Source organism: Sinocyclocheilus rhinocerous, unplaced genomic scaffold (assembly GCF_001515625.1).
Source record: "Sinocyclocheilus rhinocerous isolate Xijiao unplaced genomic scaffold, SAMN03320098_v1.1 scaffold339, whole genome shotgun sequence".
Taxonomy (NCBI): Eukaryota; Metazoa; Chordata; class Actinopteri; order Cypriniformes; family Cyprinidae; genus Sinocyclocheilus; species Sinocyclocheilus rhinocerous.
In genome coordinates this window covers 74043-88947 of record NW_015666163.1, presented here as the reverse complement: position 1 = coordinate 88947, position 14905 = coordinate 74043, and the positions used below count along the sequence as shown (strand labels likewise).

At 38.4% G+C, this 14905-nt stretch overlaps 2 protein-coding genes across 4 annotated transcripts in view; one reads left to right on the top strand and one right to left on the bottom strand.

The window, feature by feature from the left end:
- Nucleotides 1–1671, top strand: part of LOC107731797 (protein FAM63B-like) — a 27566-nt gene extending 25895 nt beyond the window's left edge. Inside the window, exons 7-8 of the mRNA XM_016542970.1 lie at nucleotides 552–749; nucleotides 1346–1671. Coding sequence (XP_016398456.1) covers nucleotides 552–749; nucleotides 1346–1510 — 363 coding nt within the window. The 3' untranslated portion in view covers nucleotides 1511–1671. The remainder of the gene's footprint in view (nucleotides 1–551; nucleotides 750–1345) is intronic.
- Nucleotides 1672–6220: 4549 nt separating this feature from the next.
- LOC107731800 (SAFB-like transcription modulator) overlaps nucleotides 6221–14905 on the bottom strand; it is an 18122-nt gene continuing 9437 nt past the window's right edge. For 2 of the 3 annotated variants that reach the window (XM_016542976.1, XM_016542978.1), the window contains exons 7-20: nucleotides 14496–14602; nucleotides 14218–14367; nucleotides 13873–13988; nucleotides 13627–13781; nucleotides 13435–13535; nucleotides 13288–13344; nucleotides 13030–13163; nucleotides 12763–12943; nucleotides 12554–12678; nucleotides 12274–12447; nucleotides 11728–12051; nucleotides 8890–9025; nucleotides 8645–8805; nucleotides 6221–6711 (exon numbers count right to left, since the gene is read on the bottom strand). In XM_016542976.1, the coding sequence (XP_016398462.1) occupies nucleotides 6615–6711; nucleotides 8645–8805; nucleotides 8890–9025; nucleotides 11728–12051; nucleotides 12274–12447; nucleotides 12554–12678; nucleotides 12763–12943; nucleotides 13030–13163; nucleotides 13288–13344; nucleotides 13435–13535; nucleotides 13627–13781; nucleotides 13873–13988; nucleotides 14218–14367; nucleotides 14496–14602 (2018 nt within the window). In that variant the 3' untranslated portion in view covers nucleotides 6221–6614. The remainder of the gene's footprint in view (nucleotides 6712–8644; nucleotides 8806–8889; nucleotides 9026–11727; nucleotides 12052–12273; nucleotides 12448–12553; nucleotides 12679–12762; nucleotides 12944–13029; nucleotides 13164–13287; nucleotides 13345–13434; nucleotides 13536–13626; nucleotides 13782–13872; nucleotides 13989–14217; nucleotides 14368–14495; nucleotides 14603–14905) is intronic. The other variant, XM_016542977.1, reaches the window with a different exon arrangement.

The following is a 14905-nucleotide window of genomic DNA, read 5'->3' as shown; positions in this document are numbered from 1 at the left end:
TTTTTTTAAACCGGGTCCCAGAGTGGATAAATCTGAAAACGCCGCCCTTGCGTTTTCGTGTGGACAGCGAATCCGTATATTTTCTGAAACGATGACGTCATCAGCCCACGCCCCTAGTCAGAAACCGCTACGTCACGTAACAGCAACAAAAACATGAACAAACACTGAATGATTGTCTTTTTATTAACTAACATTGACACAGATTAATAAATGTATTGTTCCATGTTCGTTTGTATACCGCTCACGCAAGGTTTATGCGCATAGTCCAAGTCTTCTTCTCCCGTTTTTAGTGTCTCTGTGGCAGAATTACAGCGCCACACACTGGTCTGGCATGTATACTACATCGTTTTGTGTCGGTTTTGTGGTTTCGTGTAGACGCAGATATTTCTTGAGACGAGAGAAAAAAAGATTGGATAGGGAAAGCGCTGGCTTCGTGTGGACGTAGCCTTAGTTTATGTTTAATGGGGAAATTTATCATATATATCATATTCTCAACAGCATAAGAACTGAGCAGATGTTGACAATTTAAATTTCCCCCTGTGTATGTGTAGGACTACCTGATGGCGCTGTCTCTGCAGCAGGAACAGCAGGCCTCAGACCTGGGTTGGGAACAGATCCCAGAAGGCATCAGTGATCTAGAGCTGGCCAAGAAGCTGCAGGAGGAGGAGGACCGCAGAGCGTCACAGTACTATCAGGAACAGGAACAGGAACAGGCCCAGGCAGCAGCAGCAGCGGCTGCGCAGGCACAGGTGAGTTAATAAACTGCACACAAGAATAAACAAACACATACTTAAGATTGAATGCCATTTTCCACAAAATATTGGCGTATATTACACATTCAATCTGACATAACATCTCATTAATGTCATGGTGATCCAGACTTGATGGGGGCAGCTGAAAGGCTGTTGCATTAGTTGCTTAAGAGGACAAATAAGACCTAGCAAACCATGAACATGTAAATTTGCGATGAAATTACAGATCTCTACTTCCATACAGTAACATACATCTGAGTGAAAGATTATTTGAAAAAAAAAAAATTTGAAGGACAGGGGCATTGTTCTACAGATCAATTGTTGATTGGATGAAGGCGGATCTAATTGCAAGCTTGCAGTCGATTGTAACAAAGGGGCAGAGTTTAAGTGGACTAAATGATTGGCAAAGTTTGGCATACCAGACAAAAGTTTGTTATTTCAAAGGAAGATCAAATTCTGACATTTTGATTGTAAAAAGCTTTTTGAAACATACACATGGGTGAATTGTTTACAGTAAGATCAATAACATGTATTTCATTTCATGCCTACTTTAAAGAGTTCAAATAAGAGGTAATTTGTTCCTCTCCTGTCAGGGACAACAACCAGCAGTGGGTGCCGACCAGGTGGATAGAGTGGCAGCTGCTGGAGCCTCAGCGGGGGGAGCCACGGCTTCTCCAAGCCCTGGAAAACAGCCCTCAACGGTGGAACGCAAACCCAAGAAGGAAGCCAAGGACAAAGACAAATGCATCTTGTTGTAACAGCAGTGGTCTCTACGTGGAGTGTGAAACGGGCAGCAGTTTAATTCCTGTGGGTCTGCAATGCATCTCCCAGCCTGAGGTGGAGAAAGAATAGACGACAGAGATGAAGTGTGATAGTCGGAGAGGACTTGCCATTCTCAAGCCACTTGTGCCTGACTTTAACCCTCCAAAAATCAACAAAAACAAATGGAAAAAAAAAACAACATGGCACCACTTTTTTTCATTATACAAAGCATTTTCTTTTTTGTGAATTTCCGTTATTGCTGTTGTTTATAAGCTATTTTATGCCAGGTTACCCGTACATATGCATATGTAGATTTGTTGTATTGGTCATTTTCTTTTATTTGACTGAAGGATATCTGAGATCTTTTAATGAATGGCCGTTCACATGAACAGGTAGCAAGCCAACAGGTCGCTTGGCAAAGGTGATGTCTCAGGACATGATGTAGGCCACCATAGTTCTTTGCCTGGCAGTTTGATGCCAAATTTTTAATTGTTGATATTGTAGGAGAAGTGACCTCCATTTTAGATAGTGAAATCTTGATGAAACAAATGCATTCAAAAAGGGTTTCCTTATTAGGCAGTATAAAATCCAATTTGTTATTTAAATGCGTCTACAAAATAATTTTTGCAAATAGGACATTAACTGTTAATATGAGTGAACAACTGACACTACCATTAATCTAAATAGCTTTAAAATATCAAAACCAGTAGATTATATAAAATACATGGCCAAGTTTTTGCTTCGCCCCACCCCTTTTACCTTTCAGCCAAATGTCTGGTTCATATTTGCTTTATAAAATGAAGTATATGAGTAGGATCATTACCATGAAATTTGGCATTACTCAAAACCGAATGGTTCTTGTAAAGAAATCTCATCTTTGATCATAATGGTTTGTTTTCCGCGAATGATATCGGTTTTTACAAAGGGCCAATGTTGCTACTGAAATATGGAGAGCAGGTTGGCCGATTCTTGAAAGAAATAACAAGAGGAAATTTAGCACTTCTGTTAATGGGGCAAGCGACACTGTCGCCATTGGGCGATAGTCTGAAAATGGCTGAACACTGGCCGAATAAACGAGCTGACTGATATATTGGCCTATCGCTAGATCTAGCTATAATTTTCACGCTCTTTCATGTACATACTCATATACACTATATGGATGTAAGGTAGGAAAGGATTACTCAAGCCCATTCTGTTCCAGTGCTGCCTCCTGAGAGACAAGGTCTTTTCTATCCAAACATTCCAGCTAAATGCCTTGAACTGAGCATTGTACTGAGCTTTAGGCTCAGGGAAGCGCTAAAGTTTGGCTATTTTACCCGTTGTTCTGCTCTAACAATGCAAGAATGAACAACTCCTGCATGTAGATGAGCCTCATGATGGTGTAGTCATCAGTTTGCCCAGTGGTTAACGTTACATGGGAGCACAGCAGATGCTGTTTATGCTAGTCGTGGGCTGGAGCTCTTCATTTGACATTTGGTCCCTCCATGGCCAATACTCTCTGTATATAAAAAGCCTTACAATATTTACAGTATCTTTTATACTGACAAAAATAGGTGAGACAAGACTGAGACAATCTGTAGACCTTACCATAGACAGAAAACCGCACAGGCCTTCACAGAAGGAACATATCCATGAGTGTCTTGCAAACAGTTTGATGTGTGTTAGATTACTTGGTAAAGGATATAGATTCAAACTGTGTAAAATGTGAAACATAGGGTTTTATTTCAAATAGTCCCCTTTGATAAGGCCAGTTCGCACCAGAAAAATACAGTTGCATTTGCAACACTCCCATAGACTCCCATTGAAAGCGGGGAATGCGAAAGTTCCAAACACAATATTACTGGAGCTAAACCCCATGCATTTCCGTGTGTACCAAGCACATTCACTGGTAATTTGATTAAAAGACTGCATTTTGTGACATTTTAGTTAATTAATGTTCATGGTTAGATGCTATCATGTAGTCTAGGCTATGGAAGCAATCCCCCTTTCCTCCTAAATTAAACAGAGAAAAAAACTGATTAAGGCTACTATAAATATAGTCAATGTAACATTAAGCGTTAATATTTACCGAAAATTGCTGCAAATATATTCGCTGCTGCTATCTGTCCCGCTTAAACACATTCAAAAAGGTTCTTAGCGCCAGTAGCTACATGAACCACGTGCCGGCTAGATCAAAGGTTGTCGCAACTCTTTTTCAACGGCTCTGACTGGTTCACACCAAGAACGATAACTATATAGACCTTAGTCATAGTAGCGCCATGTTTAATTTTTAAAGCATTCACGTAAAAATCTTAATTACACTTGTTAACTGGACATTTTCTGAGAGCTTTGATCTGTACCACCTGACCGCGGCAGATTAATTTAGGCGTTGGTAGTGTGTTGCCATAGAAAAGCATAATTCCGAGTCCAAGCCAAGGACGTGAACGGCTCCGAGTAGGACTTGACCTCTCGAAATTACGGCGAATAATGGCGCGAACAATCTAGAACCTTTGTACAGTTCTTGCCATTGTAAAGACTGTAATTCTATCACTTACAGCCACAACAACTGTCGCATCCGGTGTAGACACGGCGTAAGGTCTATTAACGTCCACACCAACTGATGAACACGCTGTTTATTATAACCGCGCGCTACAGTTCTGTCGTCTGCTGCTTTAAACGCTCGAGCTTTTTAAAAGTTTTCATTGTTTATCATCTGAAAAAAAAAAAATCTGTGAAATTATTCTAACGATATCGTTCCTTTGTGAAATACGCTATAAAATTAGGAACGCTTAGAAAAACTATCGTCCTTGGTATGAACAGCCCTTTAAACTTTTCAACCCCTAATTGGGCTTTTAAGAGAAATCATAACTATTTTGTTAAATTGTTGTTACCTGAGATTAATTAGTTGGCATCCTTATAGTGTTCAGCCAGAAAGTGCACAACAGTGTGTTTTAGTCTGTATTTGTCCTGTTCTTACCATTCCCTAGAAGATGCACTATAATGGTATGGTTTCACACTACACAAACTAGGTATAGATTTACTTTCATAAATATCAAGCTTATTTCACCTCTGCAACTGGTGTTATACTGTAGGAAGCACAAGCTAGTCAATATAGAGTTGTGAGAGAAATGTCTTGAAGGGTTTGTGGGGTGAAATGGGATATTAAGCAAGTCATCCATCTTCATCAGACTTGGGAGAACAAACTTTTCATTCTGTAAACAAGCTAACACTTAGGTTCTGATTCAAACACTTTCTCAACTGTTACACTTGCAGGTCAGGTTAAATATGGACATTCCAAGGTGCTTTTGATCAGTGGCATGTCTGATAAAGTAGTGATTAAAGACAATGTGCAACAGACTTCTCCAGCACACACAATATGTACCCACTGTGCATTAGCTTGTCATTTGTATTGATTGCTAATCACTTTCTTCTTCTGTAATGTGCTTCAGCTTTAACCATTTGCTTCTAAAGTGATCTTGTTAATTGCAGATGTTTAAATTGTCACAAATATATACATGTTAGTGGGATACATACTAAAATGTCAAATTTATAGAGATGGGTGCAATCTCCATGAAGAAAATAGAAAGTCAATTTCAAAGAGTAAAGAGATGGAAAATGGCTTGAAACTGTTTAATATATTTAGCTAATGCTATTTTTGACCTTCAAATAATATCAGTAAATGTTCCAAGGCCTTGTCTGCTTAGTTGGCCATTGGTGTGCAGCACCCATTGAAGCTCCATTATAGGTCCTAGACCATTTTAGTTCTTTATGCACTGTTACATTGAATGCACTAGATGAGAAATATACCTCTTTTTATACAAAATTAGAATCACTAGTTTGTCTGGTTACAGCTGAATCTGATTCATAACACTCAATAACATTTGTGCAATAAGGCTTGTACTTTTGGAGCTTATAGAACTGAATATCAAGAACTTTCTAATGGTTCAGTTTCACTCTAAATGCTGCCATTTAGATGTTATGTTCCTTGCCCTTCCAGATAGGAAATGTTTGCAAGACGTCTCATGAATATAATTTGATGTTTTCATATCTTAGTGCCATCAAGCTATATGGGAATGAAAGCAACAAATGATGAGAGAGCTCATGAATGAGTTGATCCATGTTGACAGGGCATTACCGAGGGTGATTCAAACTAATGACCAGGGAGGGTAATTATCTTAATTTCAAAAGATATTGAAATGCCACACATTACACATGGCACACATGCTTTCTGCCAATGATGGGAACTGGAAAGTTTTCTCCTGGTGCATTTGTCTGGTCAGTTTTACTGGGTCAGTCCATAATGGAAATGCAGTTGTGATGCATGTTTAACAGCTGAATACAACATGTACTTCTAAATCATTTTAAGAAGCAGTCCCATTACAATTTCTATTTTATATCCTTTATACGTGTATATTTACACAAAACATTAACTTAGCAAACAGAAAAAAAAAAGAAAAAAAAAATCAGGATATTATAAGGGTCAACCTTTTATTGTGTGTAAGGTTCATTAATGACCAAAAACATTTATGTAGCCCAACAGTGTCAAAAAGTAGATGGACAACTTTTCTGTAACAAATGCCTTAGACGAGGGACAATACGTCTGATTAAAGGAAATCTGGTTCGTGAGTCTGTGTGATTCTTCTGATTGTCATTCAGTCTTCAACTTTTCTTCCACAGACTGTGGGCAGATACGGCTACAGATACAGAAGCAAACTATACAGAGATGGTCATAATCCACAATTTAATAACTTGTAGAATCATCAAAAAAAGTCACATGTTGAAATGTTAAAGGAATTACAGGTGTGTCCATTGCTACACGCAGTAGTCTGCCCAAAGCGTATGAGAGTATCTGAAAGGTTATCTAAACAAATACTGGTTGAGAAATAAGCTGTACAGTTGCACCTATAGAATGTCAGGAGAACATGTTCACAAATGTGGTTTACAGGTCACCAGAGAAGTTCAGGAAACAAAAACCTACATGTAAAGCCTTTTATAAAGACAACAAAATTGGATCTTTACAATAATCTAATGGCTATAAGTTCAGCCAATTAAAAACATCAGAAGTTCAAAAAAACAAAAAAAAAAAAGTATTTATATTTTTCCACAGCAGGGAGTCAGATACTAGAACCTTCCTTTGAAGGGCTTGAATCCTCCGCTGCCACCGGCCATGGGAACATTAGTGATCTGCACAATTCTGTTCATACCAGAAGAGGAATGACTGCAGAAAGACACAATCAGCCAAATCAATACACAGGCAGAAGTCAACATGTGAAGGAAAGACTTAAGACTAAATGTGATTTCCTGTAAATGTGAGAGACTCACGATTCATTAACCACGAGTAAATAACTAGCAAACTAACAAGGTGCAGTAAATGATAAAACTATTTGGGCTACAAAGCAGTGTATCTATGACTGGAGGCGGCTGACACCAGAAACCTTGCACAGTCAAAAATGTACTCATTCAAGTTAAAAATAAGGTGGATAGGGTTAGTATAATCAAAAATGGCACATAACAGATTGACATATGCAAGCTAGAACTGCAGGAGTCTTGATTAGGGCTGCAAAGGGGTGGAAATTTTCCGGGAAATTTCCATGGGAACTTCGTCTGGGGAATTTAGGAATTTATGGGAATTAATTGGAAATTTGGGGAAATTTATAAAACTGCATCATATACAAACAAATATAAACATTTTGTTTGATCATAGGCTCGCATGCACGCAAACTAATACAAATTTTAAAAATTACATTTTTTGATTTTTTTGGGGGGGAATCGGAGATGCTTTTTCAGGATTTGTTAATGAATAAAAACTTACGAACAGTGTTTATTCAAAATATAAATCTTTTCTAACAATATATGTTTTTACTATTACTTTATTAATTTAACACATTCTTGTTGAATAAAATTATTAATTTATTTCAAAAAAAGAGAAAAGATACTGACCCCAAACTTTTGAATGGTAGTGTATTGTTAAAAAAGCATTTCTTTTTTAAATAAACGCTGTTCTTTTTTTAACTGGTAATAAAAAAAAATATATATATATATATTAAACAGCACAACTGTTTCCAAAATTGATTATAAATAAGCATATATGATTTCTGAAGAATCATGTGACACTGAAGACTGTAGTAATGATGTTCAAATGTTCATGCTTTGCATCACAGAAATACATTATATAAGTATATTAAAACAGAAAACTATTATTTTAAATTAGTTCCTGCAATTTTGCAAATTTCCAGTTTATTCCCATTAATTCCCATGGAAAATTTCCAATCTTGAAAATTCCCGGAATTTTGCAACCCTAGTCTTGATAAATTGAAATAATGATTCTGAAGAAAAAAATATTAGACAACTAAACAAAACATTCCAATTAGTAGAGGGATAGACTGAAGCAATGAACATTGTCAATTTAAAACAAATATTAATTTGAACAAAATAATTACGAATAATAATTTGAATGAAGGAGTCAATGTCTTATTCATGAAGACTTGTTTTGTTATTGGATGAGCATTTGTGAACAAATCTCTTGAATTAATGATTCAATTAGTTTTTTTTTAAACAGTCCTTTGTCACCACCTCCTGGCATAACAAAATAATTGATAAAATACATACAAGTGTAAAAATTTCAAAAGGTGATTTACTCTATTTTGATCGCTACCGTAGACATCAGTGTTTATAGCCAAACTATATACACGTTTATCCCACTACTTCGGTTATTTAAATGTTTGTACACAGAAATAACAATAACGTGTGGATGGAAAGATTGTTTGTGAAGCGGTATCATATTTTATATTTACACCGCAGCTGCACTCTCTGGATCAACGGCAGTACGAACACAGAATTGAATGTTGCATATGTGATGATCATACCATCAAAGGTTTAACCAAAGTCCCTAGTCTTTGGTTTAGTGCATGTTTCACACTTTAATGAATGCAAGTTCACAACGTAAGCCTGACAGCCGACCCACTCATTCATTAACCTGGGCAGTGACAAAACTGCGCTGCTCATGCTCTGCTGATGCTTGCAATGTGAAACTGGCATAATACACATAGCTGAATCGTAAGATTGCGTGGGAGTTTGAATCGGGATTGTGATCTTTTAACAATTAATTATGCAGCTCAAATGCATTCTGTATATGCATGATCAAAACAAACCTGGAGTGTGGTGCCATCATGCCGGGTCGACTGTCCCCCATTCGGTGGTTATCTGTGAATCCTCCGCTTTGTGAGCCCGCTGCCCCGTGCCAGTCTTTCCTGGGGCCCTGATCGCGTCCATGCCGCTCCACCACCACCTGTCTGCCACTGCCAAAGTGCTGCAGTGATAAGGGGGAGAATATATGGTGTTAAATGGTATAACTTGCAACAAAAAGAAAGTGTCACGGGCATGTTATGTACTTTACCTGCTCCCCCATGACCACAGGTCTGCCACTGTCTCGGCTGTTGAAGCTGGTTCTGCCACGGCTAGCTGTGGGCACCCCTCTCATGGCAGGTCCGGGACCCTCTCTGCCTGGACGCTCTGGACGCATCCGCGCTGCTCTGTAATACAGTCAGCAGCAATCACTGATTACCAGCAGCTCAAGGAAAGCCAAGCCTGAAATATTAGTCTTTGGTAGTGTTCTAGACACTACAATGAAATAAACTGGTCAAACACACACCGGGCAAAAGTTCTTGGTTTATTTAAAGACATCACAAAAAAATAATGACCAGTGGTTTATGCCAAAAACTGGTCAAACTCACTAGCTCAATGAATAAATTCAAAATAATAACTGGTGAGTTCAAGACTGATTCAAACGTTTTTTGAAAATTAAAATACCTGGTCCCCATTGACTTCTATAGTATGGAGAAAAAATAATATGAAAGTCAATGGGGACCAACAACTGTTTGATTACCAACATTCTTCAAAATTATCTTTTTGTGTTCAGCAGAAGAAATAATTTTATACAGGTTCGGAACAACTTGAGGGTGAGTAGTTGCCAATTTTCATTTTTGGGTGAACTACCCTTTTAATAAAAAAAAAAAAAAAGATTTAACTGCTGTCATAGTACTGATCTTGTCCACATTGGTGGAAGAAAACAGATGTTCATGAACTGCTAATGTAATGAAACGTCAATGTCGAATATTACAGAGTCACTTGAAGTTTTGAACAGGTAATGAATAAGAACCAAACCTCGATTCCCCAACCCTAGACAGGGTTTCTACAGACCTTGTCTTAGTTAAATTTAAGACTTTTTAAGACCTTTTTAATACCACCTTATATGAAATTTAAGACCTAAACCTGTAATGGAAATACAAATTTTATTCCATACATGTATAAGAAAACAAAATATCATTGCTGTAATAAATTATATTTATTACTACGATATACAGTGAACTTTTCATGTCAGCAGACAATATTCCATACAAAATATCCCTGCAAAATAACTGCATCACTGAGATTTTTGGTGGAGTAAACTATTTATTCTGAAGCAATATTTTCATCAGTGTTCTATTAGCTTTTACATACTTAAATCTGCATAGTTTTATTTACCTTTACAAAGGCCTATTTTTAACCTTTTTAGATCAAATTATCAATAAATTCAATATACACTATAGGGCTGCTACCAGTCAGATTAAATAATTTACACTGCAAATAACAATAATTACAACTGCAATAAATAATGTTATGAGATTAATGTTTTAAATGCATTTATGAATATACAAATAAGAAATGTTGAGGGGAAAAATGCATACTTTTCAAAACACTTCTCAACTTAACTACCAGTAAGTGGTGGTAAGACACTAAATGAGTGAGTCACTGAATCATTCATTCACCTGATTGAGTGTGTTATCATGCTGGTATCTTAAGGACTTTCGTGGACAGCTACTCATTGAGTGTGTGATCATGCTGGTATCTTAAGGACTTTCGTGGACAGCTGACTCCTAAAGTTTTTGATATTCTTCATATTCTGTGTGGTGGTCAGATAGAAATGAATCTTTTCCAATAAGTTTAAATTGATTTTCACCTTTCATGGGCATTTTTGCCTTTATAAAGCCATTTTTTTTTCTATAGGCCTAAGTGTGCATTATCTTTTGAGTCAAATTCTTACATTTAATTTGTGAATAAGAATAATAAGACATTTGGGCTGTTACCAAGCAAATGAAATCAGTATCAACAAAATTCATCTTTGCAATTCAGACATAAGCTGCACCTGAAGTGGCATTTAGATGTATTTACACACGGTTTAATGCAGTACATGAATGCATTTAACCTGCAGTTACAAATGCATAAATAATGTTTTGATATATTAAACATAAAATACTGAATACTTTATTTTTATCAAGCAACAAACAAGAAAGAATAAAAGTACACAAACAAGATGTTTATTTGGTATTTAACAGGCTAAACTGGGTTTTGGCTATTGAAAACAACAACTGTAACCATCTGAAATTAACAGCAGTAACTGCGCAGTAAGTAGGCTATATTCAATACAAACATAGGTAGGCCTACTGACAAAAGCATTTAACTTTCGTTTTTAAATTGGGTTGAAACTATAAACTGGCCTTAAATGAAAACATTAACTGTAACCATGTAATTTTAAAGGCAACAACTGCATCGTTCCACAATCCAAACAACACAATCAAAACACATTCAACACTCCAAACAAAGATGTTACTTAATCAGCATTCAGCATTTGTTTTCGTTTTTAAATTTGGTGTAAAGAAAAAAAGATCTTTACCAGTGAAACTAAATAAAACCAAAGTAGGCTATATAAATAAATTATTCCAAAATATTAACTACGGCAGGTGCTTTTTAAATCACATTAAGTCAATGTAATTTTAAGGCAAAATAGTTCACTTGTCATGGTGTTACTTAACTATATCATGTTATGAATAAACTAAACATTTTTCATTTTTACCTCAGTGTGTTTCTTCCGAGTTTATGTGTGCTGTTACGCTCATTTGTTCTGAAGTCTCTCACAAAGAGACAGAGTGAGCCTCAGCGCGACCTTGTATTCTGCTAACTTACTGCAATTCTCTCTGATGACGCAGTAACTTACCGCGGGGAATAAAAAAATCTTCGGTCTGTCCAATGATTGTAAACAGTCATTAGGTCCATCAGACTGAAGATATTTTAGCGGTAATGTGACCAAAAATATTTAAGACCCATCGAATCCGAATTTAAGACATTTTAAGACTTTTTAAGGACCTCCGGACACCCTGCTAGAGGAGAGGAAGCACATACAGAAACTCATCCATACCTGACATCTCCTTGTTTCGAATTCATTCCCCCATCAGTCTTCCAGCCAGTGTGGCTGCCGTCTCTGGGGGTACGGGAGTGGGCAATGGCGGGAGGTGGCACTCTGCCACCAGCTGGTCGATCAGGCATAGACACCTGTCTGCGCTCATCACGGTCACGGACCTCTCGGCGATCACTGTCTCGCAGCTCTGCACGAGGTGGAGGTGGTGGTTCTGCTCTCCGCACAGTTTCAAAGTTTTTAGGATAGCGCTCAAACCCAGAACCTTCACGGCGAGGAGCAGGTCGATTCTTCTTTGATTCAGGTTCACCATCAAATCGGTTGCGTCTGCAAAAACAAAAAAACTAATTCATCACTTGCTGTTGATTCACACATTTGAACGCGTGCTAATTTGGTAGGTCAGCACTACTTGTATTATGTTCTCCCACATTCTCGTTTGACTAAAAGTGTCTGCTAAAAAGATTCAACAGAAGCAAAAATCTTCAGCTGTGGATCAGTCTTCCTGTCCTATTGTGTTAGGGAATTGCATTCTTGTTCATGAATGCCTACCTATCAAAGTTGTTGGACTGCACAGCTGATGTCTGTTGGTATCGGTTCCGGTCCCTAGGGTTGAAATCATTAAAGCGGTTCTGTTGTCGATTGTTGTAATCTCCGCCTTGACTGATCCGCCCCTCTGGCGCAGTCTGCATCTTTTTACCACTATTCCAGTACGGGTCTTCCCTCCTGCACAGGCAGAGGGAAAAAAAACAAAACAAAACAACAGCATTGACCATTTTGAACCTTAGAGACCACTAGACCCTAAAAATGAATAACAGTATTGTTCACACACCTTTGGTCAACGTCACGTCCCCTCTTTAAGTTGTTTCGTTTCTCCTGCTCGTAACGCAACTGCTCCTGTTGCCGTCTCAGCTCCTCGCGTTCACGAGCCAAACGCTCCGCTTCCTTGCGTCGCTCCTGCACACACAAATTTTCAGCACATCAATGTAAAGACAAAATCCCAGCTTCGAGTTTCCACAGGCAGGTGTATCGTGGCTGTACCTGCTCTATACGGATCCGCTCCCGTTCCAGTCTTTCTCTCTCCATGCGCTCGCGTTCGAGTTTCTGCCTTTCCACCTCCAGCCTTTGCCGCTCTCTCATCAGGTTCTCCCTCTCCTCACGCTCACGCATAATACGGATGCGTTCCCTCTCCCGGCGCTCTCTTTCTGCTACCTCACGCCGTCTGGACATCACAACAAAACAGCATTACAAAATGCAACTTAAGCACTTTGCCGATTTATTTGCAAATGAAAAGGAATGTATGTCTACCTGCGCAGTTCCATAGCCCTGCGAACGTGTTCCATCCTGACCATGCGCTCACGCATCCTCTGTTCCTTCAACTTCTCAAACGGAAGGATATCTTTGTTGCCACCTTTGTTAAGCATGGGACGGCCTTTGTCCATCTGCAAGTATGTTACAAAAAAACAAGTCAAACAAAATACTAAAGAGATTGTATATGGTCTTACTAATTCAGATCGTGTTTTCAAAGTTAACTGTTTATGTCTTCTCAGAAAAGAGTTAACCAACCTCCTCAGGTGGAATGAATCCTCTGGGGCGTCTGTTCATCAGGTTGGGTGGACCAGGCTGTAAAGAAATAAGACAATCAGTTAACTTGGCCTTCATAAAAACCTCTTTACATGAAAATACAGTGCATACTGAGGATGTCTGTAGTACCTTCTCAAACCTCCCGCCCCTTCTGAAAGGGGGACGAGATTTATTGAAGTTTTGCTCTCCTTTAGCTTTGTCGTTCACCATCATATTGCCTGGACTCTTTACTGTGGATTGGAAGACATTAAAAGCATAACTATAAAGTTGCACATTTTTTAAACTTCCTCAGTAGGTGAATACAATCAAACCGTAACATACGTCCATGTTTCTTGTCATCTTTCTTTGCTGCGTCAGCTCCTGAACTGGAAGATTCAGATTTGTTGGTTTTGGAGTCCTGTTTTTTGATGTCTTTGCTGTCCTTCTCAGACGGTTTGTCTGATTTCTTCTCCTCCTTCTTAGATGAAACTGGTGTCCTATTGAACACAAAGGAAGGAATAACCAATGCAACTGACACTCCTCCTCTTTAAAATAATTGAAAGAGATTCAAACTGGACGAACTCTTACTTGCTGGAGGTTTTTGCTCCAATTGGAGTGCGCTTTTCTCCAGAAATTTTAATGGAACTTGTCTTCTCTTCTCCCTCTTTCTTTGAGAAGTCCTTTTTGAACGGGTCAGTTTTCACCTATGAAGATGTTACCACGAGACCGAGTTCAAGTTTCAAGTACTTTTTAAAGTTTATTTATTTTTTGTACAGCGCTTTTCACGATACAAATGAGTATGTTTCTCCCCCCACAAAGGATGGTAAAAATGTTTTTCCCCCCACAAAAGCACACAGTGTTGATTCTGTAGCATAAAAAGCGCTTAAATAATTTGAATATCCCACTCTTATAGCACAGTGGTAAAGTTCTAACCTTGTCCACAGATATCTGTTGTCCATGGAGTTCTGTGCGGTCCAAATGAGAGATGCACCTGGCCACTTCTGCGCTGGATGACATGGTAACTAATCCATAACACTTGGCTCCTGGGCTACGAGCATTGGTGACCACTTTGGCACTAAAAACCTATTTTGAAACAATATTTATATTTAAAAAAAAAAACATTTTGAAAATGCAGTCAACATCACAATCCCTAATCACAAACATGTTAATTATAAGCTTGTGCCTATTTGTCACATACAAAGAGCCTTCACCTTTCCATATTTGCCAAAGAGGTTCTTGAGATCAGCTGCTTTGGTGTTGGACGACAGGCCGCTCACCCACAGATTGCGAGTAGAGCTGGGACTGCTGCTGCCACTTCCTGAAGTCAGATAACAGGCTTTAGAAGACACTCTACTTTAATGACAACTTGATTAAAGCAATCAGAGCAAAATAAGTTTTCAAATAATTAAAGCTGCAGTCTGTAAGTTTTGCCTTTTTGTCGCCATCGCTGTTTGAAAACCTGGAATTGCAGCTGTGTGCGGAATTATCTAGTTTGCGTGGGTTGTGAATGGGCGCAGCTCCAGAGCGGATGAATCTAATGTTCTGAAGAGTATGTGTGGCAGTCAGTTAGCGCACCGGTGTGGATATTTACTGTACTTTGCAATCACAGATTCTAGCCTAC